The following is a 24,851-nucleotide window of genomic DNA, read 5'->3' as shown; positions in this document are numbered from 1 at the left end:
GTATACATGGAATAAGAAAGGAAACAGATAGTTGTCATTAGACAGACATATATAAATATATATTATATATATATATATCTTTATATATATATATACAAAGAGAGAGAAGAGAAAAACAGTGTGAGTTTTGTCTCTTTTTCTTTTTTTACCTTTTTTCCTTTAGATAGATGGATGGATAGATGGATGGAGGAATGAAAGAACTAATGGATAGACAAATAGGTGGACAATAATGTCATATAATGTATAATGTAGTAGGGAGGAGACAGATAGTTGTCAGTAGAGAGAGGTGGACAGACAGACAGACAGATAGGTAGATATCTCTCTTTAGATGTCTTTCATTCACTCTCCCCTATTTACCTTTCTATGTGTCTCTAACTTCTCTCTCCTCTTATTTATTTCCCATCTTTATTTTTTTTAACCCAAACTTGCCCCATGTCTCTCTCTCTCTCCCTCTTTTACTCCTTTTCCCACCCCCTCCAGTAAATGACTCTGCAGGTTTGTTGAGTGTGTGTGTGTGTAGGAATGTGCTGATGGAGCATTAGTTCCACTCTTTCAGTTTCTGTGGCCCTGATTCTACAGAACAGATGAGCGATGAGGATGTAGTAAAACTGTTTGTGTGTGTGTGTGTGTTTGTGTGTGTGTGTGTGTGTTTGAGTTGTTATTCAGACTACACGAGAAATGTGGACCCCATTTTCACACACACACACACACACTCTATAGCAGCTGTTAAAGAACAAACTAAGTTACATTAAAGCCCTAAAAAGCTCATTAACATTCCGCTCGTTTCCATCAGCCACTTTAAGAGCCTCGGCCGCACTTTCTGTGACACACTTCAGCGCTTTGTTGCACAACCACACATGCTCTGCTTTTCTGTGTGTGTGTGTGTGTGTGTGTGTGTGTCCATTGTTGCAGCAGTATTAAATTTAGGGGTAAATTTGTGAACAATTTGTTTTTGGGCTTTGCGTTGCGAGTGTGCGAGGCTGTAAATTTCACAGAGCAGAGTGTTTTAGGGGCTGCTGTGCCCTGTGGAGAAGGAACAGGCTCTAAATCACCATATAAAAACACCAAGTTTTTGTGTGTGTGTGTGTGTGATAGCCCTGGAGACACAGAAACAATCCACAGCTGCTTCATCACTTAAGCCGTATGTGTTAAATCTACGTATTTGCTTTTGATTGGCTCCTCAGGCGCTTTAAAAGTTTAATTCCGATCCATCCAATGTACTGAAAAGTGCCAAAACTCATGGGTAGCAGTATGTAAACTGATCATGTAGTGTTACATCAAGGAATAGGTTGGGAACACCCACACCTGCATAAGCCGTGAGGTGTTATCTTGTGAGTGAGGTTGATTGAACACTGGATACATTAATTATGGAAGTTGGATTAAGGCCTAACAGTAGGATATTCCATTTCTGAAGTTTTGCAGTTGCAGTGTGTATTTAACGTTCCTTGATCCACAGTGTTAGATGTGTACTGGTTATACATCATAAAAGGCATTACCACCCACAGTGGACAGTGCAGTGGGTGGTAATGATGGTGATCAGCTTCTGATTCTAGCTAGAATTGCCTGTATGAATGTATCGATTCAATGCAGGAGAGCCCACACACACATATCCCACAGGTCAGTGCAGCATTCCAAAGCTGCACTTTATAGCCTAAATTGTTAGCCATTGCTCAACCTCTATAAAGCGCACTTCCTTTAATTTTCCCAAAAATCGCCAGTGCGCCCTATAATCCGGTGCGTCTCATATTTGAATTCTACCAGTCATGGAATTAAGGAGCAGTAAAGCCACTCCACTGTAGTTTCTCCAGCTCTAAGGCTGGGTGCAGCAGCATTAGCATTAGCTGCTAACCACAGCACTAGCTCTTTTGCTGTTCAGAGGCAAGTATATTAGACTGTAGTTTGCGTGTTTGTCATGTTAAAACAAGCTACAAGGGATGAACCTCTATCTGATAGTGCCCTAAGTTACTGGAACACTGAAGATATGTCAGTCTAGTGCTATCAGACGGCATTTATGCCTCGCTAGCGCTGTGGTTAGCGGCTAATGCTAATGCTGATGCACCCAGCCTTAGTGCTGGAGAAACTTCACTGCAAACTCACCCTTAGACAAATTATTTGAAATCTAAACTTACTGTAAATAAAAAGAAGTGCTTTAATAACCCAAATAAACAGATTTAAGAAAGAAAAAAAAAGTTCTGTTTACTTAGGTGCTTCCCCAGCTTCCCCATTGGAAGGGAAACATGGTGACACTTCTGCTCACTTCGATGTAGGCATCCTTACTAGTGTCCCTTAATGCGCCTTATAATCCAATGCACCTTATGTATGAAATTAGAATCTAATTAGAGTCTAAAGTCTAATTAAGGCTTTATTAAGCAAATAATAAAACATTGATAAGCGCCTAATTTGTGTTCCTTAAAATAAAGTGTTACCCTTATGTTTTCTTGTTAAAACACAGTAACAGTGACCTGCCGTGTGTTTGTGTGTCTGTGCAGGTGGGGTCAAATCCTGCTCTCTGAACTGCTTGGCCGAGGGCTACAACTTCTACACTGAGCGCGCTCCAGCCGTGGTGGACGGGACTCCCTGCAGGGACGACTCTCTGGACGTGTGTGTGAACGGAGAGTGCAAGGTGAGCGGGCAGAGTCCACACACACACACACACACAATAATATTTCTATATTTACAGGACCAGTCAAAAGTTTGGACACACCTTCTCATTCAAGTTCCAGTTTTTATTTATCTTTTATTTTTTTCCTACATTATAAATTAATACTAAAGTCATCAAAGGTAACTCTTGGTCTTCATTTTTTGGGATGGTCCTGATGAGAGCCAGTTTCATCATAATATTTTATCGTCTTCGCAACTGTAGTTACTTAAAGTATTTTTTCTTTACTAAGTTGAGTAGTTCTTGCCGAAATATGGATAACAACTTTACTCAAATAGTAACTCTACCTCTTCACAACTTTACAACTGATGCTCTCAAACACATAAAGAGGGTTATGTTCTCTTTTTTTTAACTTTTTGTTTACTGAACAATTCCATGTGTTTTTCTTCATAGACTTAATATTTATTTTTAATTAATTAAATAATACAAATATTTAAAGTTTGTCCAAATTTTTGATTTTTTCATAAGCTTCATAAGTCACAAAAAAACAAACTCTAGAGGTGTGAAATTATACAATATAAAATAAATTCTGATTACAGGTTCACCCTATTCATTTGATTACAGCGCCACCATGTAGAGTAATGAAGCAGTAACTTCAGTACGTAAAATTTGGGTGCAAGTCTTATGTAGTTTAGAGTGCTTTTTAATACAAATATAGATATTTGCTGCTAAATATTGATGATGTATCAAAAACAAAAACAATACAATATATTGCAATGTGTGTGCGTTTGACTGAGAGAGCACTGTGAATGTGTGCATGTGTGTGTGTGTGTGTGTGTGTGCTCTGTTGTTTTTGGATGGCTGTAAAGCTCCATCTGCCCCTCACTGTCTCCCCCAGCGATCAACGCTAAACCACAAAACATCTCAACTGTTGTTTGGAGGTTTCCTCTAGCTGTGTGGAGCTGAGCTGGATTTCATTAGAGCGAGCGAGGAACAGGCATCTCTCTCTCTCTCTCTCTCTCTTTGCTCTTTTCTCTCTCTCTCTTTTCTCTCTCTCTCGCTCTGCGTTTGCCAAACTAATGTTGTGTGTGTTGTGTTGTGTTGCGGTCTGTTGCTCTATGTTGTATCATGTTTCCTCTCTCTCTCTGCTTCTGCTGGGCTGTTCTGTATTGTGTTTGTTATCTTAGATGTGCTTAGATTTGCCTTTTACACTATAAACACACATATAACACTGTTACATATACGCTATATATACATTGAATACACATTAGACTGTGTAAACACTATACACTTACAGAACACTACATATAGATACAAACACACACAGTTGATGATATATATTCAGAACACCATATATAGACTATACACATTAGACTCTATAGGCACTGTACACTATATAAAGTTGACTACAGTATACTAGTGCATCTCAAAAAATTAGAATATTATTGAAATGTTACTTTCAGTGATTCAGTTCAAAATGTGGAACTCATTATATAGATGTATTACACACAGAGTGATCTATTACATTAAGTGTTTATTTATTTTATTGTTGACGATTATGTCTTACAGACATACAGGTACTTACAGGTACTCTTGGCAATGTGGGCAGTGTGCCAAATCTTCATAAAGGTTGTCAGCAGAGGGAAGCATGAACCTCAAGCAGCTTGGACTGTGTGCCTCTCCACTCTTGCTCCTTACAGATGATCAATGATGGTTATCTGGATGGACAGCTTTTATGGAGATGCAGATTTCATTTTCCAGCAGGACTTGGCACACTGCCCACACTGCCAAAAGTACCAACTGGTCTTACAGTATATAATATTCAAATTTTCTGAGACACTGATTTTTGGGTTTTCATTGGCTGTAAACCATAATCATCAACAATAAAAGAAATAAAGAATTAAAATAGATCACTCTGAAATACTGAATTACTGAAATAAGGTAACTTTTCAATGGTGTTCTATTTTTTTAAGATGTATTAATCTACAGTGCAGAACTTTTAAAATAATGAAAGACTTGAGACCTTGAATTGTGTGCAAACTTTTGATTGCCACTGTATATGAAGACTATATACTGTTTACTATTTACACACTGTACACATTCAGCTATATGCACTTTATAAACTTCTTTTTACCTCTCCTCTCTGCTCTTCTCTCTGTGAACTGTGTGACCCTCCTCACGTCAGGGCTTCCTCTACTGCAAGCCTAAGATCTCAGCCTATGATTTCCCTTTCTCTCTCTCTTTCTCTCTCTCTCTCTCGTTCTTTCTTTCTCTCTCTCTGTTTCTTCGCTGCTCTCTCTCTTTCTCGTATTTATGGTGTGTATAAAGAGAGAGTGAACAGCGGGGGAGTGAGCTGACGGCCTGTTTGCAGCCTCGCAGTGGCTGCACTCCCAAACAATACGCCTTTGATTCGGCCCGGTTTCGGGGAAAGCTTTGAAGCACATGGCGCCGAGTGCAGCAGCCTTAGGAGACGTGTTCCAAATCCACTGGAGCGCCCTTCTCCCGCTCAGGTGAAGGCCCAGTCCGACTGCAGTTACTGTGGCTGATTCAACATATCAATACCTAGCCAAAAAAAAAGGGTCACACACTCTAAAATTTGGTTGGAGCGTCTTTAGCTTTGATTGCGGCACTGTTTCAATCCAGTGTTGCTGGATTCATTTTTCACCAAGATCTTGCAGCAGCATTGATGCTGGTAGAGTCTGACCACTGCACAAAGCAGCTCTTCTCCATCCAGCACATCCCAAAGATTCTCAATGAGGTTAAGGTCTGGACTCTGTGGTGAACTCTGAACCCTGAACTCTTTCACAATTCCAGCCCCATGACTCCTGACATCGTCATCTTGGAATATGGCCGTGCCATCAGAGAAGAAATATAAAATCCATTGATAATGAATAACCTGGTCTACATTCAGTATATTCATCCTGAGGGCAGGGTCCTGAGGGTGGGGGTCCTGAGGGCGGAGGTCCTGTAACCACTGATGAAGAACTAGGATGACCAATACAAAATGTCTGACTTTACATCTACTCCAGTTTCACTACAGTGCTGTGAATGAGGTGGTCATTATGTTATGCTTGATTGTGCACATACTGTATGCCCAAATGTATGCCATCCTGTAGGCAGAGTCCTGAGGGCAGAGTCCTATGGGAAGAGTCCTGTGAGCAGTGTCCTGTAGACAAAGTCCTTAAGGCAGAGTCCTGAGGGCAGTCTTCTTTGTGCAGCGTTCTATGGGTGGAGTCCTGAAGGCTGGGTCCTGTGGTCAGGGTCCTGTAGGCGGAATCCTGTGGGCAGAGTACTGTAGGTAGAATCCTAAGGCAGTGTTCCTTGAGCTGTGTCCTGAGGGCAGAGTAATGATGGCAGAGTCCTATGGGCAGTGTCCTATGGGCAGTCCTCTAAGCAGTGTCATGTAAGCATTGTCTGTCCTGTGGGCAGCATCCTGTGGGGAGAGTCCTGTAAGCAGTGTCATGTAAGCATTGTCTGTCCTGTGGGCAGTGTTTTGAGGGCAGTGTCCTTTAAGCAGACTCCTAAGGGCAATGTCCTGTAAGGAGAGTCCTTTGGGCAGAGTCCTGTGAGTAGTGTCCTGTACGAATTGTCTGTGGGCAGTGTACTATGGGAAGATTCTTAAAGGCAGAGTTCAAGGGCAGATTTCTGAGGACAGTGTCTTGTAGGCAGAGTCCTGTAAATGCAATCAAATAATGAGAGAGCATGTATCCCATTAGTTTTGTCCATGTAGTGTATGTGTATCTGAATACAGAATAATATGTTGTTCAGGATTAGAGTGGATGCCAAATGCCATAAAGACAATAAATATTACTACAATAAAGCATGTAGTATCTGCAAGAATCTGCACACTTAAATCTGACAAAAAAAATCCTATACCCATGTGTGTGTGTGAATGTGTGTGTGTGTGTGTGACTGTGTGAGTGTGTGTTTTGGGAATATGTGTGTGAAAAAGCTGTGAACGTCCACAATGAGTCCATGAATCTTCTTTTAATGTCTGTGTGTTCTGTGTGAAGCCACAGTGGATGCTGTAAATCCTGCACATTTCTGCTGTTTGCAGTGGAACCGTGCCGACTGTAAGCAGCAGTTTGCCCTCATTTGACTTGACCTGTATATGTGTGTGTGTGTGTGTGTGTGTGCAGCATGTGGGATGCGATAAAATCCTTGGCTCGGACGTCCGAGAGGACCGCTGCCGTGTGTGTGGGGGGGATGGAAGCAGCTGTGAGGCCATCGAGGGCGTCTTCAATGACTCACTGCCTGAAGGAGGTACGCTCTCTCTCTTTCTCTGTGTGTGTGTGTGTGTGTGTGTGTTTATGTGTGTGTGTGTGTGTGTGTGTGTTAACCTTTTAACTGTATGGGTCAGTTTATGTACAGGGTTTAAGCTAAAGGACTATACTGCATGCTGATGGAGAAAAACAGGAAACCTTAATTTAACCCATTTAGTAGTTTAGACTCTGAAGTCTCTAGACCCTAATGGTCTTTAATTGAGCCAAGACCATGGTAATCAATGATTAAGTGATTGTAGGAACTTAATAATTGATTGTACGTACTCAATAATCCATAACAAATATTGAATAATCCACAGTAGCTACTAAATCATTCATGGTCAATGATTTAATTTGTTTTAGGGGATTAATAAATTATAATGAATACTGAATAATCCATAACACATACTGAGTCACTCATAACAGAGCTGAATCATTCTAACATTTACTGATTCATTCACAAACAGTACTGAATAACTTATAGCAGATACTGAATCACTCATAGTAGATACTAAATCATTCATGTTAAATGCTTTAATTCATTGTATGTACTGAATAAATCATAATGAATACTAAATAATCCATAACACACACTTAGTCACTCATTGCATATACTGAATCATTCAAAAAGTCATTCATAATTGGTACTGAATCACTCACAGCAGATACAGAATCACTCATATCAGATACTGAATCACCCATAGCAGATACTGAATCACTTATAGCATTTACTGAATCACTTATAGCATTTACTGAATCACTTATAGCATTTACTGAATCACTTATAGCAGATACTGAATCACTTATAGCATTTACTGAATCACTTATAGCATTTACTGAATCACTTATAGCAGATACTGAATCACTTATAGCATTTACTGAATCAGTTATAGCAGGTACTGAATCACGTATAGCAGATACTGAATCACTTATAGCATTTACTGAATCACTTATAGCATTTACTGAATCACTCATAGCATTTACTGAATCACTTATAGCAGATACTGAATCACTTATAGCATTTACTGAATCACTTATAGCATTTACTGAATCACTTATAGCATTTACTGAATCACTTATAGCAGATACTGAATCGCTTATAGCATTTACTGAATCAGTTATAGCAGGTACTGAATCACGTAGAGCATTTACTGAATCACTTATAGCATTTACTGAATCACTTATAGTAGATACTGAATCACTTATAGCATTTACTGAATCACTTATAGCATTTACTGAATAACTTATAGCAGATACTGAATCACTTATAGTATTTACTGAATCACTTATAGTAGATACTGAATCACTTATAGTAGATACTGAATCATGTATAGCATTTACTGAATCACTTATAGTATTTACTGAATCACTTATAGTATTTACTGAATCACTTATAGTAGATACTGACTCATTCATGGTAAATGCTTTAATTCATTGTACGCACTGAATAAATCATAAATAATACTGAATAATGCAAAGCACATGCTGAATCATTCATAGCAGATGCAGAATCATTTACATACAGACTCATTCATACAGAGTCATTTATACAGAATCATTTATACAGAAACACATACAGAATCATTCATAGCAGATACTGAATCATTCATAACACATACAGAATCATTTATAACACATACATAATAATTTATATAAAAACACATACAGAATCATTCATAGCAGATACTGAATCAATCATAGTAGATAATGAATCATTCATGGTAAGTACTGATTAAATCATAGTAATTTATAGTAGACACAGAATAATGAATTGTGAGTATTAAATGAATAATTACATACTGTACATACTGAATAATTAATTAGTGAATTTATTGTAGATAGTAACTGCTTGTACTTCATAATACTGTAGCATACTGTAGCAGTTATTTAATACACACTAAAATAAATATTTAAAGTTGATATTTTGTGGCCATGTAGCCAACAATGAATAATAATCTAGAAAAAAAGTTGAAGTGATTAGTGTGTGTGTGTGTGTGTCTATAGGTTGAAACAGTAAGAATCAAATAAACTTCCTATTATTTGCAGAGCACATTTCTTAAATACCATTTTTCCAGCTCTGCAGATGGGTTATGCCTGGCATTCCTCTCAGGCTTTAAATAAGCAGTTGTAGAAATGTCGGGTTAGCCGCTGAAATACAGTTCCTTGAAATATGAAATAATACCGCTGGTCTAATTATAGGCATGGAGGCTCTGTGGATTTACAGTAGGTGTCAGAATACGGTCGCTGGATGTTGAATTGCTTTTCAGCAAAGCAGCGCTGCCCTCCTTTCCGTCTGGGAGTCGACGTGTAAAAGTGCGGAGCTCCGGTTCCTGGAAGCGCTCTGGAGGGTTTTAGGTTCTGCTCCTGGCCCTCAGAACAAGTGTGTTGTGTTACGGGTCTCCAGGCTGCACTGCTTGGGTGATAAAGTGCTGTTGCTGCGACTGAGCAGAACAATGGCCCAGTTCAGCTCCTGTGGTCTGAGGAAGTGGGTTGTCAGGACAGGTGCTGGATATGATTCCTCTGCCTCTCGCAAATAACACTATCACTACTACCTTCAGGCATCAGGCTGTGTTGATATATTGTGTCAGAAACCATTGTGATAAAAATCTTATTTTTGCCATTTTAGGACTATTTAATGCCACTCGCACTATAATAATATAATAGCATAATAATGCAGTTACACATTACCTAAAGCACAATTGGTTTTTAATTACTAACAGTATCCAGACGTTGGGACTGGGATGTAAAAATGATTAAATGTCCTTGACAACATAAATAAAATAATAAGGTCATCCAAAGTTACCCCATAGCTCTACCTCGCTGCTCTACCTCGCTGCTATACCTTGCAGCTCTTCAACACAGCTCTACCTTACAGTTCTACCTCGCAGCTCTACCTCAAAGCTCTACCTCACAGTTCTACCTCACAACTTTACCTCACAGCTCTACCATACAGTTCTACCTCATAGCTCTTTCTCGCAGCTCTACCTCAAAGCTCTACCACATAGCTCTTTCTCGCAGCTCTACCATTCAATACTACCTTACAGTTCTACCTCACAGCTCTACCTCACAGTTCTACCTCACACCTCTACCTTGCAGCTCTTCCACACAGCTCTACCATACAGCTCTTCCTCACAGCTCAAACTCACAACTCAACCTCACAGGATTACTTCGCAGCTCTAGCTTTTGCTCTAACATTTCTACCTCACTGCTCTACCTTGCAGCTCTACCTCACAGCTCTACCTGACAGTTCTGCCACAAAGTTCTACCTCACAGTTCTGCCTTGCAGCTCTACCTTAGAGTTCTACCTCAAACTTCTAATTCACACCACTACTACGCATCTCTATCACACAGCTCTACCTAACAGTTATGCCTCGCAGCACTACCTGACAATTTTACCTAACACCTCAGTGTCATGCTCTAACTCGTTCTACCTCACTGCTCTACCTTTTCCTTGCAGCTATACCTCACAGATCTCCCTCTGTAACTGCATTAAGGCCTTGAGCTTTACCATTCAGCTGGAAAATAAAAGCCAAACAGTAAAAAAAAACCTCCAAATGGAATATGAGTTTTGGAGCAGGTTCGAGCCTCCAGAGAGAGTTTTATCACCTTTTTAGGCTCTCACCTCTCCGAACGAGCCCATAATTGCTTTGTGGAAACTTAAACAATGTGTCTGTGTATTTGTGTTGTTTTTTCATGATTTCTTTTTTTTTTTTAGTCTTCTAACCCAAGCCCAGTTATGTGCTGGACACTTGCCGCGCTGCCGAGGGAGTGGAGGGATTTTGAAAGTAGATTTATAATTACCTGCTCACATGCAAGGTCTGCATGATTAGAATGCATTTGTTTCCCTAGTGAAAGTCAAAAAAGAGGGAAAATCAGGAATATTTGCGATCTCTGCCAAGCCTCAGCGGCCTCGCGGGTTTCTGCAGGGCTAGCGTGTTCTGGCAGCTGCGGCCTTTTGGGCTGGAGAGATGTGGAGTGCGATGAGGGTGAGGGAGTGCAGCTTATGTGCTTTTGTTTTTGCATTTTAAAAATAAGTGTTTTTTTTGTTTTTTGATCAGGTCAGCATATCATTAGTTACAATTTACGGGTATTATAAAGAAAAAATGCATAAACTAACAAATAAAAAAGAAAATATACTCATATTTAGTGTCTAATGCTTTCATAAACTCAACTGAATAAACCACGCATATTGAGTTGATCTTTGAAAAAAGTAATACATGATCTGCAGCAGAAATTAAAAGTAAATATTCCGAAAGAAGTTTAGTTTATATAGTACATTTACTGTTCATTTCAATCAAGCAGTTAGACTGTTGCTTCACTTATTTCTGTGTCTGAGAAAGAAAAAAGTTCAATTTACTTAAAACTTGTTTATTAAACTATTCAAGGAATCAGGAGTAATTTCAGTGTGTAAAGTGTATTTTTTGTTAATAAAAATAGCGACTGGAAATTTTTGACTATTACTTATTACTGTCGGTCAGCCAGCCATCATTTAGTCTATATACACTCAGCAACACAAAACAAAGCATATACAATATATAAATAAAAAGAGAAGGCAGTAGCAGCATGTGGCAGACTACACACTAATGGTGAGTGAGAGGTGGACAAGATCAATATGCAAATAGCATGACCAACATCATGCAAAACCCTGAAAAATTGCTAAGTTCCTCAACTAGGGTTCAACTACAATTTTTACATTTTGCCAACACAGATTATTTAGTTAGACCAACTTTTAACAATTAACTTTATAATGTTAGTTGAGGTAATTAGTTTGCTATACTTTATAATGCAATTTTTTTTTGAGGCAGATGCAAAATGTACTTTAATAACAAACAGGAAACAAAACAAAACTTATAAAACAAATATGACCTGAAACAAATAAACAACCTGACTGACGTGAAAATATATAAGAACGGACAAATGAACAATGAAACAAATGGGATACAAATACAAGAAAGTGGAACAGGAAACAGGAAACACCTGGGGATAGGTAACGAGAGGGCGGTAACAGGTAAAAGCTCTGAAGACAAAGACAGAGACAAGGAGAACAACACAGAGAGCCATGTGCTCGAAGAGCACATGGCTAAGAAAACATGAGGCGATGGGAAAGAACACAGAGACAGAATAGGAAGGAGAGAAAACAGGACAAGAATGTGATATTTTTGTTCAGACTTAAAAATTACATAAAAGAGAACATTTAAATTTTTTTTAATATATATTTTTTTAGTGTAAAATACTGGAATTGAAATTAAACTAGGTTAGGCCTTTTGTACAGTAATGTAGGGAAAGGTCATGTTTGGCCAGTGGTAAATTAGGAAGCAGCAGCAGCAGGTTGTGGGTTTGCGCCCGGCTCCAGGCGATTAATGCTATATACTTTTTTACAGCAGTGGTTTTAAGAGCTAGATTGGCATCTGATTGGCCACACTTTGCCCTCTTCCTGCTGCCCAGAGGCAAAGAATAACATCATCTGTCACTCTGTGCTCCATCCGGCCTAAATGAGTTCCCAATACCTGCTAAGAATAACCGCTGAGTAATCAAGGCTTTAATCTGGGCATAAAGGGAAAAGGCTGTGGGTGGAGCTGGATTCAGGGCCGGTGGTGGTGGCTCTGGTGGTTGGGTGGAAGGTTCACATGGGGTTATTGGGTAAGAATGAGGGGAAGGGTGGTGCAGTTGATGGATTAGACAGTTTGGGTGGTGATAATGATGGTTATTTTGGTTATTTAGCATTTTAGCTCATGAATCAGGTGATGGTGATGCTCTACTGCTGTGAACTCGCCCATCTGGGCCCTCCAGAACCGGCCTATCGGTTGTGGGAGGGGTATTGTGTGGGGTAGAGGGTCAGTGCTTGGTCAGCAGCAGTAGGTGATCCAGATGGTGTTGGGTGCTGGCTGGTGAGCTGCAGGCTCAGCTGTGAGGCTGTGGGTTTATTTCAGGGCTTCAGGAAGACACACCCAGGGCGGGCTGCAGTAACAGGGGACCGCAGAGGCAGTGTGGGGCCAGCGGGGGGAGCTATTCTGGGCTTCAGGCTGATCCGTGGCCCCGATTTACAAACTGACCACAGAGCAGCTCAGCTCAGCTTAACACACTGTACCACTGTGATTACACCCTGCCAAACAATAGCCCTAAAAAGCATCTTTCTCTTTCATTCTTCTGTTCGTTTTTCTTTTGTTTTCTGTGTTTTATGCCTGTTTGACCTTTTTCCTACTTTTTTTTCCCCTCTTTTTGTACTTTTTTTTCTTTCTTTATTAATTAATTGATTAATTCATTTATTTAATCATTTAGTCTGTCTGGCATTTTATTTAATGTTTTAATTCTTTGTTTTTTATTTTAATCTAACTTTCTGCTCACATTCCTTTTTCCATTTTTCGTTGGTCTGTATGATCTTTTTTCTTTCTTAAATATATGTAGGTTTTTTTTACTTATTTCTTTTTCATACTTTGATCTGTCCTTTTTGATGCAGTTGTTCTTGTTTTCATTCTTTGTTTCTGCTCACATACTTTTTTTTATTTTTAAATCTCTATGACCCTTGTTTTTTGTTTTCGTTCATTGGTCTGTATGATCTTTCTTTCTTTCTTTCTTTCTTTCTTTCTTTTTGTCTTCCTGACATTTTCTTTTTTAAAATCTTCAAAAAATCTTAAATATTTGTAGCGTGTTTTTTTCTTCTTCTTTTTTTCTATCTTTGCTTCCTGATTCTTTCATTTTTTTGTCTGATCCTTTTCTGCTTTTTTTATTTGTTCTTTTTCATACTTTGATCTGTCCTTTTTTTGCCATTTTTCTTCGTTTCATTCTTTGTGTTTTTATTCTTTATTTTTGCTCACATTCCTTCTTCTCCTTTTTTAAATCTGTGACCTTCATTACTTGTTTTAATTCATTGGTCTATATGAGCTTTCTTTCTTTCTTTCTTTCTTTCTTTGTCTGTCTGACATTTTCTAAAGATTTTTTTTGTTCTTTTTCATACTTTGATATATGTCCTTTTTGTTGCATTTTTTCTTGTTTATTTCTTTCTTTCATCTGTCTGCCCTTATATATCCTTCTTTCTTTTCTTCACATTACATTGACTTTTCAATTTTCGTTCCTTCTACCATTTTTGTTCTTTATCCTTCTATATTTTACTTGTTTGTTTCTCTCTCTTAGTGGTAGCTGAACTCTGTTTGGCTTCTCGACTTCTTGACTAAAATCTCTCTCTTTCTCTCTCGTTGCTGTATCTCTCTCTCTCTCTCTCTCTCTCTCTCTCTCTCTGGTTTGGGAGATGGGGATGAGGGTATCTGCAGGGCTGTGGAGGAGAGCTGGCCGAGGCCAGTTGACCTCAAACGCGCTGTGGAGACACTGCCCAGGAATTTAGCAGGAATCCCAAACCTCCGCTTAATGCTTAAACCAGAGCAGCCTGCTGAGGAGATCACCACTCTCCACAGCCACCAATAAACCACTATTTGTGTGTGTGTGTGTGTGTGTTTGTGTGTGTGTGTGTTGTATTTTACACTTTCTGCAGAAAAATGTTCTGCAGAAAAATGCAATCCCCATCTTTATGTTTACTGAGGTTAAACTAAGGTTAAATATAGCATTGTTTACGCATTGTTACTACACACAGGCATAGCGTAATATATTTAGGACGAAAGGACGCTATGCTGATCTGTGGGATATGTGTGTGTGGTGGGTCACTTGTATTTAATGTGGATATGAGATATTTGCTGGATGTCACTTTGCTGGATGTCTGTTCAAGTGGACAGTTCTAGCCAGACACCACCAGTCACGATCATTACCATCTACTGCGCTGTCTACTGTGGGTGGTAATGCCATGGGACACACATGACCTTTGTGTGTGTATGTGTGTGTGTGTTCTCACAGGTTATGAAGAGGTGATCAGGATTCCTAAAGGATCTGTGTTCATACATATTCAGGAGCTCAACGTGTCCCTTAATTATTTGGGTGAGAAAATAATATATATTTTTTACATTCATACTAAAATGATCTGTACAAAAATACAAGCTTATAGTAAATATATTAATATTTTTAATTACAGTTCTGAAGAGTAAAGGTGACCAGTACTTCATTAACGGTAAACTGACCATCGACACGCCTCGCCGGTTTGACATCGCAGGAACCACCTTCCACTACCGTCGTCCCGCAGACCAGCCAGAGACCCTAGAGGCCCTGGGGCCCACCAACATGACCCTTATTGTAATGGTAAGGACTCTCAGGCTGTGTACTTTGATCAACAGTCTATTATTTATCCCCCTTGTGCCTGTGTTTAAGTTTAGAAGTAAATCTACACTGATGGGTGTGGTAGTCGGGAAGTGAGTTGTGTTCAAGTAAATTTCTGATGTGTTTTTATTGTGGCGGTGAAAAACACAGGTGCTCCACTGACTGATTAAAACCCTGACAACTGTCAATCATCCAGAGTACACCACTGCTCATTAAATACACACACACACCCCACAGACTTTAACTCAACAATAAACAGGATAAATAAGGAATAAAATAACTACATTCTTCCCTTAAGTGATCCACTGGCGTTCCTTCAATCCTCTGCTGAGGTGCACAAAGCGCAGTGCTGTTAAGATACGAACGTGCCAAAGTCAGAGCTTACCTGACTCTTAAAGGGAATGGCAAGTGACACACTAAGTGGTTGCTTGATGCCTAATTGGTTGATGCACTATAGATTGCTAAAATAGGGTCCTGTATGTTTATCTATGTGTGGTTTTGTTCTAAAGGAATTTATTCAATGTGTGTGTGTGTGTATGTGTGTATGTGTGTGTGTATGTTAGGTGCTTGTGAGGGAAGAGAATCCATGTATTCATTACCGGTTTAACCCCCCTGTGAGTCGAGACACCCTGAGTGGATTTGCCTGGCATTACACATCCTGGAGTCGCTGCTCTGTTACCTGCGCTGGAGGTAAAAAACACAACTCACACACCCACCCACCCACCCACCCACACAGACACACACACACACTCACACACACTATCTATTCATATACAGCCAGAGATCCCGGATGGAGCCTGTTACTGATATCCATATTTGAGGCCCACATTGAACCTGTGAACAACAATTTCAGGTTCCCAGTTGGTCAGTTTTCCACTATTTTGAACTGGTTCTCCATGTTTCCACCAACAAAAGTAGGTTCTGAAACCAGGATCGTTCTTTTACAGCTGGAACCGAAGAATTCTAGGTTCTTCAGTGTGAATCGTGACCGCTTCTTTTCACTACCGCTGTGCAACGCCCTCTGTTGATGACCTATGATGTGATGTTTGATGGTTCCACTAACAATGGTGGAATCGTAGGCTGGTTCGCTGAAAAATAATAAGCCCAAATGGAGTTCTTTTGGTGGAAAATCGCTATACATACACATGCAGACTACACATTGTCATGTTATCTGGGGACTCTTGACCTATCTGTCCAAACTACACTAAACTAAAATCACCATAAGAAACAGTGCCAAGATCAGACTACATCCAGGAAATAATGGAAAACCACAGTAGATGGGTAGATGACCAATCTCTGGATCTTTGGCCCAACTTTACATCAACAGCACACTTTCAAAGCTCTGGCGTGAATGTACACACACACACATACACATGCACATGCTGGAAAACATTCACAATCGCTTTTACGTTTTGTACAGTGATATCCGCCCCACATTAGCATGGGAAGGGAGCGACTGTATAAAGAATAAATCAACACAACTGAAGAATGACCCCCCCCCAACAACCCCATAAACCTCCGGGCGCTCGTTAGCAGTTAATGACCCGATACATCGTCTGCGATAAGGAATATTTAGCCATGCATCAGGGCTAATTTGTTACGGAAAGCTGCAAACTTTCAACACCGGCTCACATTCACGCAGTGTGTGGGAAGAGCTGCCTGGCTCCAAAACGGATAAATCCCTAAACCAGTTTTTCATCAGTACCAGAAAAAGGATTCAATATGGTTTTAAAACAGAAAAAAGGTTCTGTATAGTATCATTATTCTTTACAATCCTGTGTAATAATGAAAATAGTTAAAGGAATAGAGGATAAAGGATCTGAAGCGAACCAAAATCCCAGAGTTGAAGCTGTTCTGTTTGGAAGGATTGACTTAATTTCCGCTAAAAGTACTCTACTCTACAAAGTCGAGCAGCAAGGTACTCTAGGAGTGTCTTTTAGAGTGAAGGACAGTGAGTGAATACAGTGTTTAAAAACTCCAGCAGCACGGCTGCTGTCTCTGATCTATTCGTATCTGCACAACACACTAACTAATACCTCATACACCACGACCACTATGCTAATCAGTGCTAATCACTGTAGGGCTGAGAATAATGACCCACCATGCAAATAATACCTGCTCTGTGGTGGTTCTTGATTGGTCTATATACAGCTCTGGAAACAAATAAAAGACCACTTTAGTTTTTTAATTAGTTTTTCTGATTTTGCTATTTATTAGTTTATGTTTGAGTAAAATTAACATTGTTGTTTTATTCTATAACCTACAGACACTTTTCTCAAATTCCAAATAAAAATGTTGTAATTTAGAATATTGTAGAAAATGAGAAATGGCTGAAAAAACTAAAAAGATGCAGAGCTTTCAGACCTCAAATAATGCAAAGAAAACAAGTTCATATTCATAAAGTTTTAAGATTTCAGACATCCATATTTGGTGGAATAACCCTGGTTTTTGATTACAGTTTTTCATGCATTTTGGCATCATGTTCTCCTCCACCAGTCTTACACACTGCTTTTGGAAAGATTCAAGCAGTTCAGTTTGGTTTGTTGGCTTGTGATCATCCATCTTCCTCTTGATTATATTACAGAAGTTTTCAATTTGGTAAAAAAAAAATCCAGAGCTAAATTAAAATGATGTGAGGTGTTTGTTTTCTGTCGTAGGGTTTCAGATCCAGCAGGTCGTGTGTAAGAAACAAGCAGATCACTCTGTGGTCTACAACCACTTCTGTGACAAGAGGAACAAACCTAAAGACAAGAAACGTCCCTGCAACACGGACCCCTGTCCCCCAACGTGAGTACGCTCAGTGTGTGAGTGTGTGTGAGTGTGTGCGTGAGATAACACTATAACTATACTGTGTACAAATCTCTCATGTCTCTCTCTCTCTCTCTCTCTCTCTCTCAGTTGGTGGGTGAGCGAGTGGTCAGAGTGCAGTAGAAGCTGTAGTGGTGGGGTGCGGACCCGCGAGGTTCTGTGTAAGAGGAAAATCACACCCACAGATGAGAAAGTTCAGGACGATTGGTCCTGTACCGCCCCCCGGCCCCCCGTCACTGAGCCCTGCGACAACCACACCTGCCCACCGGAGTGGCACGCACTGGACTGGTCTGAGGTATATCCAATAAGAAGCCTTTGTGTGGATCTTTAAGAACTGGACCTACAGGGGTTGGACAATGAAACTGAAACACCTGTGATTTTAGTGTGGGAGGTTTCATGGCCAAATTGGAGCAGCCTGGTGGCCAATCTTTATTAATTGCACATTGCACCAGTAAGAGCAGAGTGTGAAGGTTCAATTAGCAGGGTAAGAGTTTTGCACAGTTTTGCTCAAAATATTGCAATGCACACAACATTATGGGAGACATACCAGAGTTCAAAAGAGGACAAATTGTTGGTGCAAGTCTTGCTGGAGCATCTGTGACTAAAACAGCAAGTCTTTGTGATGTATCAAGAGCCACGGTATCCAGGGTAATGTCAGCAAACCACCAAGAAGGACCAACCACATCCAACAGGATTAACTGTGGACGCTGTAAGAGGAAGCTGTCTGAAAGGGATGTTCGGATGCTAACCCAGATTGTATCCAAAAAACATAAAACCAAGGCTGCCCAAATCACAGCAGAATTTAATGTGTACCTCAACTCTCCTGTTTCACCAGAACTGTCTGTCGGGACAATAAATTATTTTGGTCTAAACCAGGAGTTCAGTTTCATTGTCCAACCCCTGTACATGTCTGTTATTAAAAAAGATTTACGAACGACTTTCTAAAAGCCTTTTTAGTCTCCAAAGTTACAAACCTGTATTAAGTTCTTCTTAGTTGACATACATTTTCTCAACACTATACCTCAAAAGTATTATTTTACAGATGTTTATTATAAAGGTTAATAACAGATAGGTATTCTGATGTTAAATCACAGATTCAAATATAACACTATCATAGATTAATATTATATTACACTACATATATTAATGCTTATAACCGAACAAAGGACCTTTACAGATCCACATAACCACACAACTCAAGCTGTAGATTTTTTTTTGGCACTAGAGTATATAGTTTATAGAGTATATAGTTTATGTGTTTGATTCTACATTTGATTTTATCAAATTGAAAACCTCTGGAATATAATCAAGAGGAAGATGGATGATCACAAACCATCAAACCAAACTGAACTGCTTACATTTTTGCACCAGGAGTAAAGCAGCATAAAGTTATCTAAAAGCAGTGTGTAAGACTGGTGGAGGAGAACATGCCAAGATGCATGAAATCTGGAAAAAACAGGGTTATTCCACCAAATATTGATTTCTGAACTCTTTAAAACTTAAAACCTGCTGCTTTTACGATGGATCTGCATAAAAAGACATTCTCTGTAAAAACAAGCTTAAAAGAAACGACATAATCTCAAAGTCATACATTTTATTATCCCATATCTGTAGTAGTTGATAACCTCTCATTTCTCTCTCTCTCTCACTCTCTCAGTGCACTCCTAGCTGTGGTCCTGGTTACAGACAGAGAGTGATCCTCTGTAGAAGTGGAGAAGGTGGAGATACTCTGAATGAGTCTGAGTGTCCGAAGCATGGCCGTCCCACCACTAGGATGCGCTGTAACCTGCAGCGCTGCCCACCTCCACAGTGGCTCGCCGGACCCTGGGGCGAGGTGAGACCAAGAGCACAGAAAACTGCCTTCCTCTAATATCTGTAATATTAGTCATATAGACATACAATCAATTTCACACTTAATTTTTTATTCGTATAAATATGTGTGTGTGTTCTCCCCCAGTGCTCAGCTAAGTGTGGTCTGGGGCAGCAGATGCGCTTGGTGCAGTGTTTGTCACACACAGGCCAGCCGTCCAGCGAGTGCCCAGAAATGCACCGGCCGGCCGCCATGCAGCAGTGCAGGAGCCGGTGTGACCTCAGCAGCCCCACAGATGACCCCGAGGGTGAGAGGACAAAGGACACTCAGACACACTCTGAGACACTCACCGGTACTGTCCTAATACTAGAACTAATATTAACCACAGCTTACAACGGTTATGCTTCAACAAAATACTAATATCTACATGTACCTGATCATCTCTTTATATATAAATAAAAAACACTTTAGTTTCTGAATCAGTTTCTGATTTTATTTTAGAGCATTTATTTGCTGAAAATGAGAAATGGCTGAAATAACATAAAAGATTCAAATCTTTCAGGCCTCAAACAATGCAAAGAAAACTATTTAATATTCATAAAGTTTTAAGAGTTCAGTAATCAATATTTGGTGAAATAACCCTGGTTTTTATGCATCTTGGCATGTTCCTTCTCCACCAGTCTTACACACTGCTTTTGGATAACTTTATGCTGCTTTACTCCTGATGCAAAAATTCAAGCAGTTCAGCTTGGTTTGATGGTTTGTGATCATCCATCTTCCTCTTGATTATATTCCAGAGGTATATGTATACATACAGTATATATAGACTATTAGGCTCACATAAATTCCTTTAAATTTCGTAGTGCGCCTTATAATCCGGTGCGTCTTAAGTATGAATTTTACCAGTCAGGTTGTGAGGCTACTCCGCTGAAGTGCAGCTTAATAATTCTAAGCTTACTTTTAAAAAAATGAAAGCACTTTACTCACCCAAAGCAATAATTATATTCTATATTATTATATTATATTCTAATTATAGAACTACAAAGTGTCCTAAAAAATAGACAATAGGTGTAGAAACAAAGAGATGGTCATAATATTTTGTGTATTTTGTGTACTGTGTAAAAAAAACTTATATGTATATTATATGGATGTATTAAACAGAGAGTGATCTATTTAAAGTTAAATTTATTTATTTTATTGTTGATTTTTATAGTTTACAGCCAATTAAAACCCAAAATTCAGTGTCTCAGAAAATAAGAAAATTATATAAGATCAATTGTTACTTTGCAGTGTGGGCAGTGTGCGAAGTCCTGCTGGAAAATGAAACCCACATCTCTATCAAAGTTCAGCAGAGGGAAGCATGAAGTGCTGTAAGATTTTCCGGGAAAACACTTGGCACACTGCCCACACTGCCAAAAGTACCAATTGGACACTGATTTTTAGGTTTTCACTGTCTGTAAGCCATAATCCTAAACAGTAAAATAAATAAACGCTTAAAATAGATCACTCTGTGTGTAATACATCTATTTAATATGAGTTTCACATTTTGAACTGAATTAGTTTAATGATATTCTGTTTTTTTAAGATGCACCTGTAACTAATTATTTTTTTAATCTGTGCTTTCATAATTAGTTTTAATTGTTATTGTTATTTAAATATATATATTTTCACTGTGTTTTGCAATGTTTTATTGACTGTGTGTTTCTAAACCCCCCTCCCCCTCAGCAGAATGCAAAGATGTGAACACAGTGGCGTACTGCCCCCTGGTGCTCAGGTTCAAGTTCTGCAGCCGTGCTTACTTCCGACAGATGTGCTGCAAGACCTGCCAAGGACACTGACCTCCTGTCTCCCTCTCTCCTCTCGTCTTCTCCATCACTCTGCCTGAGCCAGCTCCGCCCCGGCTCCACATTCCAGAGCAGAGAGAGAGAGAAACAGAGCGAGAGCGAGAGAGAGAGAGAAACTGTGCTGCTGTCTTTAACTATCCAGTCCAGCTGCTCTGAATATCGGACGGTCAGAGACTCGTCTGCCTTCTTTTAGCTCTCTTTAGCATGGTGCTAGTCTTGTGTCGGCCATACCGCGTACCCTCAGCTCTCTCAGATCCGGCCGGGTCCAGCCTCTGAGGACCACAGCACTGCACACTTCAGTGTTTTCATTTATCCGCTGCTACACAAGAAAAATATTTTACATTATAAACACTATTTTTTTACACATTGTTGTCAACAAGTTACATTTCAGAAAGAGTTTGCCTCCACCCCCCCCCCCCCCATGTAAAATTTCCTTTTTTTTTTGTTTAACTGTTTCATTTTTAGACTATTTCTAAAGTAGAACTATTATCTAACTATTAACGTCTAGCTAACCTGAGCCAGAGTATGTTAGCTTCTAGCTAACCTCAGCTAATGTATTTAGCTTCTAGCTAACCTCAGCTAGAGTATGTTAACTTCTAGCTAATATAAATTAAAATTAACATCAAGCTAAATATCAGCTAGAGTATGTTAGCTTCAAGCTAATATAAATAAAGTTAACATCAAGCTAAACATCAGCTAGAGCATGTTAGCATTTAGCTAAACATCAGCTAGAGCATGTTAGCATTTAGCTAAACATCAGCTAGAGTAATTAACATCTAGCTAAACTTCAGCTAGAGTATGTTACCATCTAGTTAATAGCTAGAGTATGTTAACATCTAGCTAACCTCAGCTAGTGTATGTTAGCTTCAAGGTAATATAAATAAAGTTAACATCGAGCTAAACATCAGCTAGAGCATGATAGCATTTAGCTAAACATCAGCTAGAGTAATTAACATCGCACTAAACTTCAGTTCAATTTAACATCTAGTTACAAATCAGCTAAAGTATGTTAACATCTAGCTTACCTCAGCTAGAGTATATTACCATCTAGTTAATAGCTAGAGTATGTTAACATGTAGCTAAGCATTGGTTAAAGAATTTAACATCTAACCTCAGCTAGAGTATGTTAACATTTAGCTAACCTCAGCTACAGTGTGTTAGCTTCAAGCTAATATAAATTAAAGTTAACGTCTAGTTCAACATCAGCTAGAGCAAGTTAGCATTTAGCTAAACATCAACTAAAGTAATTAACATCTAGCTAAACTTCAGCTAGAGTATGTCAACTTCTAGCTAAACATCAGTTCAAGTTAACATCTACTGTAGTTACAAATCTGCTAGAGTATGTTAACATCTAGCTAACCTCAGCTAGTGTATATTACCATCTAGTTAATAGCTAGAGTATGTTAAGATATAGCTAAGCATTGGCTAAAGAAGTTAACATCTTACTAACCTCAGTTAGAGTATGTTAACATTTAGCTAACCCTTAGCTATAATATCTTAACTTCTAGCTAATAAAAATTAAAGTTAACATCTATCTAAACATCAGCTAGAGTATATTATAATTTAGTTAATAGCTAGAGTATGTTAACATCTAGCTAACCTTAGCTAGAGTATGTTAACATCTTGCTAGAGTATATTAAGATGTAGCTAAACATTAGCTAGAATAATTAACATCTAGTTATGACTTAGCTAGAATATGTTAACTTCTAGCTAATATAAATTAAAGTTAACATCTATCTAAACATCAGCTAGAGTATATTATAATTTAGTTAATAGCTAGAGTATGTTAACATCTAGCTAACCTTTGCTAGAGTAGGTTAACATCTAGTTAACATCAGCTAGTGTAGGAAACATCTTGCTAAGCATCAGCTAGTGTATGTTAACATCTAGCTAACCTCAGCTTGTCTTTTTAGATTTACATGAAGTATATTCTAATTAGCTTTGAACCACTTTTATTAATGATCATGAAAAAAAATGGAATTATTTTAATCAGAAACTGAAACCTGACAGAAAACCTGTGATGTGGTTTATGTTCAGAAGGGGGCAGCAGTGGGTCATTTACTGCTGTCACTACCTGGTATATGGGTACTGATTATTTAACTTGACAAAACTGCAACATATGTCTTTTTTAATAATTATCATTATCATTAATTAGTGTGATTGCAGTAATGCAATCACAGTATTGATCTTCTTAAGTCTTATTCTTCTTCTTCTTCTTCTTCTTATTATTATTATTATTCCACCTGTTTTTTGTCCGGTTAACTAGTGCCGCAGTTTTCGAAATATCGACTTCGTTCAAAAGAGAAAACGTGCGTCCATATCGGGAATGGTGGGCTTGTATACAGCTTTCCGATCGGACTTACGTTTTTCGTAAAAACTTCGTAAGTACGCGTTTTTTTGCCCATTGAAAATGAATGGGCAGAACTTTGCACGCCCGTGGACGTCGCAATTTTTGAAATAAGAAGATGAAACCAATTGAGGACCTGTAGAACTTATTGAGCTCTTTCCGAAAATATGCGTTACGAAAAGTTACGACGTACGGATTTCGTACGAATGTCGTACGAAGTGGCCCCATTGGAATGAATGGGGCCAATCGGAGGACGGCAGCTAGATCGAAGGACAGGTAGCTAGAACTCCAGTACTGTGAGTGTATGGAGCAGCTATGGGATAAATCAGCGTTAGGTCAAAAGTTTGGACACCCCGGCCCCCCCCCAGTACTGTGTGTAATGGAGCCATGGGTCAAAAGTTTGGACACCCCGGCCCCCCAGTACTGTGTGTAATGGAGCCACGGGTCAAAAGTTTGGACACCCCCGAACGGCCAGAGCAACCTAGCGTGCATAGCTGATTGATGTATTTGCACGTTGCGTAGCAACGTGCAAACACCATTTAATCTAATTTATGCATATAAATCACCTAGCAACCACCTAGAAACACCATAGCAACCACCACAGATACCATAGCAACACCTTAGCAACCGCCTAGCAACACCCTAGCAACCACCTAGCAACCACCTAGCAACACCTTAGCAACCACCCCGGATACCATAGCAACACCTAAGCAACCGCCTGGCAACACCTTAGCAACCACCTAGCAACACCTTAGCAACCACCCCGGATACCATAGCAACACCTTAGCAACCGCCTAGCAACACCTTAGCAACCACCTACCAACCACTTAGCAACACCTTAGCAACCTCCCCGGATACCATAGCAACCGCCTAGCAACACCCTAGCAACCACCTAGCAACACCTTAGCAACCACTCCGGATACCATAGCAACACCTTAGCAACCGCCTAGCAACACCCTAGCAACCACCTAGCAACCACCTA

At 39.4% G+C, this 24,851-nt stretch overlaps 1 protein-coding gene across 3 annotated transcripts in view; it reads left to right on the top strand.

Moving 5' to 3' along the window:
- The window catches only part of adamts10 (ADAM metallopeptidase with thrombospondin type 1 motif, 10), a 76,540-nt gene extending 54,604 nt beyond the window's left edge, over positions 1-21,936 (top strand). Inside the window, exons 16-25 of one of the 3 annotated variants that reach the window (XM_022670212.2) lie at positions 2,490-2,623; positions 6,739-6,862; positions 14,704-14,784; positions 14,879-15,042; positions 15,624-15,750; positions 17,718-17,847; positions 17,959-18,163; positions 19,526-19,702; positions 19,826-19,985; positions 21,407-21,936. In XM_022670212.2, the coding sequence (XP_022525933.2) occupies positions 2,490-2,623; positions 6,739-6,862; positions 14,704-14,784; positions 14,879-15,042; positions 15,624-15,750; positions 17,718-17,847; positions 17,959-18,163; positions 19,526-19,702; positions 19,826-19,985; positions 21,407-21,516 (1,412 nt within the window). In that variant the 3' untranslated portion in view covers positions 21,517-21,936. Of the gene's footprint in view, positions 1-2,489; positions 2,624-6,738; positions 6,863-14,703; positions 14,785-14,878; positions 15,043-15,623; positions 15,751-17,717; positions 17,848-17,958; positions 18,164-19,525; positions 19,703-19,825; positions 20,031-21,403 lie in introns of all 3 variants that reach the window. The other 2 variants (XM_049485941.1, XM_049485940.1) reach the window with 2 other exon arrangements.
- Positions 21,937-24,851: the final 2,915 nt, after the last annotated feature.

Source organism: Astyanax mexicanus, chromosome 12 (genome assembly GCF_023375975.1).
Source record: "Astyanax mexicanus isolate ESR-SI-001 chromosome 12, AstMex3_surface, whole genome shotgun sequence".
NCBI lineage: Eukaryota > Metazoa > Chordata > Actinopteri > Characiformes > Acestrorhamphidae > Astyanax > Astyanax mexicanus.
This window is presented reverse-complemented; position numbering and strand designations above follow the sequence as displayed.